This window comes from Asparagus officinalis, unplaced genomic scaffold (assembly GCF_001876935.1).
Source record: "Asparagus officinalis unplaced genomic scaffold, Aspof.V1 AsparagusV1_Un394, whole genome shotgun sequence".
Lineage (NCBI taxonomy): Eukaryota > Viridiplantae > Streptophyta > Magnoliopsida > Asparagales > Asparagaceae > Asparagus > Asparagus officinalis.
The window spans coordinates 1-3,117 of NW_017972659.1; the positions used below are offsets into that span (position 1 = coordinate 1).

At 42.0% G+C, this 3,117-nt stretch overlaps 1 protein-coding gene across 1 annotated transcript; it reads left to right on the plus strand.

Annotated features, from left to right (window-relative positions):
- Positions 1 to 571: 571 nt before the first annotated feature.
- Positions 572 to 1,680, plus strand: LOC109827731 (mitochondrial import inner membrane translocase subunit TIM23-2-like). Its single transcript, XM_020394748.1, is given in 2 exon segments — positions 572 to 1,281; positions 1,284 to 1,680. Coding segments are annotated over 2 exon segments (555 nt in total). The 5' UTR covers positions 572 to 839; the 3' UTR covers positions 1,397 to 1,680.
- Positions 1,681 to 3,117: the final 1,437 nt, after the last annotated feature.

Consider the following 3,117-nt stretch of genomic DNA (forward strand, 5'->3'; position numbering starts at 1 on the left):
GAGCCAAATACAGGTTAACGTGGAGTATTAAATGGGGGTGTATATTTTGGTAATTTCTCATCCATGATTAGTCTTAACCTTACCAAGGTTGTGCCTTTTGAAAAGAAACAACAACAGAAGGGCTAATATCAATATATTTACGCAATTTAGGGACTGTTTTCGGGGGACTAATATCAAAATAGCAGCGATGTAAGAGACTAATATTGAAAACCCCCAAGAATTTATTAGAAGAAGGGAAGTCTGCAAATAAGATCGATCCGAAGCATGTTGTCGTGAATTTTTCAATCTAATGGGCCTCAATGGACCGGGCACAGGCTTGCCCATTTGTCCTTTGAGTTTAGCCAATTTCTTTTTCTTTCTCCCCATTATCAAAAAGCCTGAGATCTTCATTACGCATGAAACCATGAATTAGAAGCGTAAATTATGTAGAGAGAGTTTTTAATCTCAGCTTCCAAATGACTCTGCAGCCTCTCTCACCTAGCTTAAAAACATCTCCTCAGGCTTTTCTTACGCCCCAAACAACAGTGACTCGAGCGCGACCCTGCCCCAACTTGGCTTGACCGAGTAAGAGTGGATTTCGGGTCGAACCCGCATTTAAGGCTGGTGACCCGCATCAATACGCCGACCAAACTCTCTATCATACGCTGTGATTCCTTTCCCAGTCGTATAAGGAAACGCAAACCCCCACCTCCTTTTCTTTATTTCCTCTCCGTTGACAGGCGGAGCTCCATTCGCCTCCCTTTCAAAACCCTAACCCTAATTTTTCTATTCATTTTGCCCTCGTCCCTTTTTTCCTAAGGGGGAGGGAAAAAAAAAAGACTCCCACATAAAGCATCGCCATGGCCGATCCTCGACTGTACCCCTCGAACGCCGACGATTCAAGCGGCCAGCAACGCCTCTATAACCCCTACCAAGACCTCCAGATCCCTTACCGTCAAATCTACGATCTCCCAACCTCCCCCGAGTTCCTCTTTCAAGAGGAGTCTGTCGCCCAGCGCCGATCTTGGGGCGAAAACCTGACCTACTACACCGGCATCGGGTATCTCACCGGCGCCGTCTCCGGGGCCTCCGTCGGATTCTACCAAGGACTCAAATCTGCCGAGAAAGGCGACACCTTGAAGCTCCGGATCAATCGAATCCTCAACTCCGGCGGCCATGAGGGCCGAAAGTTCGGAAACAAGCTTGGGGTTATTGGGCTGCTTTACGCTGGGATGGAGAGCGGGATGGTTGCGGCTAGGGATACTGACGACTGGGTCAATAGCGTCGTTGCTGGGCTCGGGACCTTAGGGCTGCCAATGGGCCGAGGTCGGCGGCGGTGGCGGGGGCTATTGGAGGGCTGATGGTGGGGGCTATGGTTGGAGGGAAGCAGGTGCTGAAGAGATACGTGCCCATCTGAAAGAAAAGCTTGTACTTTCTTCTTCTTCTTTCCTTGTTGCTAGAGGTCAGCTATATAATTTCTTGGTCGGTTATGAAGTTTTGAGGAGTTTTGTTTAATGATTTATATACGTATCTGTGGAATGACCGGATGGTCATGAAAGGATTTTGGAAATAACCTAAAAGTGACAATTTCTGTGGGGTTGTCATGCCATTCTTGGTTCAAAGTTTGCAGCTTTAACCTATATTCATGTTGTTGCAATATTTTTATTCAAAATTTAAGCATTCCAGAGCATTACGTTTTTCTTTTGTCTGTGTGTCATGATTGAATGTCTCGATTGTTAGAAATGATTTTACTTCTGCCGTAAGCTGCTAAGTTAAGCATGTTAATCTCTTTGTTTAAATATTAATCGTTTTCTCGTTTCTTTCAAAAAAGGATTGATTTTTTGACACCCTAATTTCCCTTTCTTTGTCATAATTGCATTGACAAATAGACAGAGAAGGTGTGTAGGATGGAATTTCTGCTTCTTTAATATTTTTAGACTAATTGAAGTATAACGTTGTATCCATATTGATGATGATTAAAATTTGAGTTGGAGAATTTCGTTCCTTGCAGTTGGTTTGTTTGACTCTGTTGCTTGTCTCAATCTGTCTGAAGTTGTAGTGCTATCGTTCTATAATCTTTGTAGAATCAGTATTTCAATCTATAATCATGATCATGTCAATGTCCTTTCTCAGGAGGGAACTATTCTTTTGTTTAATTTATTTCCAGTGTTGTTAAGGTTCGTATTGCAGATATAACTACAATTGTGCGTGTACATTATTATGTACACCATACACCAACAGCCATGCTTTCACGCACGCCCCCTTCGCCACGCCCCCGCTCATGGGTGCACACACGCTCGCACACTTACTCACATGTGCACACAGGCACACCGTATATTCATGTATAAACATACATATATACACATGTGCATACATACATCTGTGCATTTGTGCTACGTATTATGTACTTGATATTATATATCATTGTATGCAAATCCATCTCCCTAGACTGGTTTATTTTAGTTTCAAACTCCTATGGTTCTGTAGGTTGTCCCTTCTACTGCTGACTGATCGTAGAAATTCATGATAGTGTTCCATGGATTTTGCTTGCACCATATTATTCAACTTGGACATTTCATTCCCAATTATGATGTGCTGTATCAGTATATTAGTATGGAACTTCTGTTGTAGGATGTTTTGGATATATGGTTAGACGATATAAATTCAGTCACTTTTTGCTTGGATGCGTGATAAATTTATGTGTAATACTTAAGTTTATAATACTTAAGTAAAAAAAGCATCCCAAATGTTTCCCATTCTTTGTGATAACATGTTTGCCTAAATCAGCTTCCTTGTATCTTTATTTTGCATATGAAACTTGCCAAAAATTCCATGTTAACACTACATGATGAAGGCTTGGAGCATTAGGCTAGCATCTCTTGATGCCCATTTCATTATATATTTTGACTTGCTAGATTTTACTATTATATGTCTAAGAGGTTGAATCATAGTCAATGTTTTAAAAAAACGGTCTGAGTGTCCACGTTCACTGGTAGTGCCTGCCTAGGCTTAAATGGTACTTAAGCAGCCACCTAGGTCTTTGAAGCTCGTCAGGGAGCATAGGCTGCATAAGCGGCTTGCATCTCTTTGGTCTTGGTTGTTATTTCACGTCTTCCATCCTCCTCCAACATCCTCCAT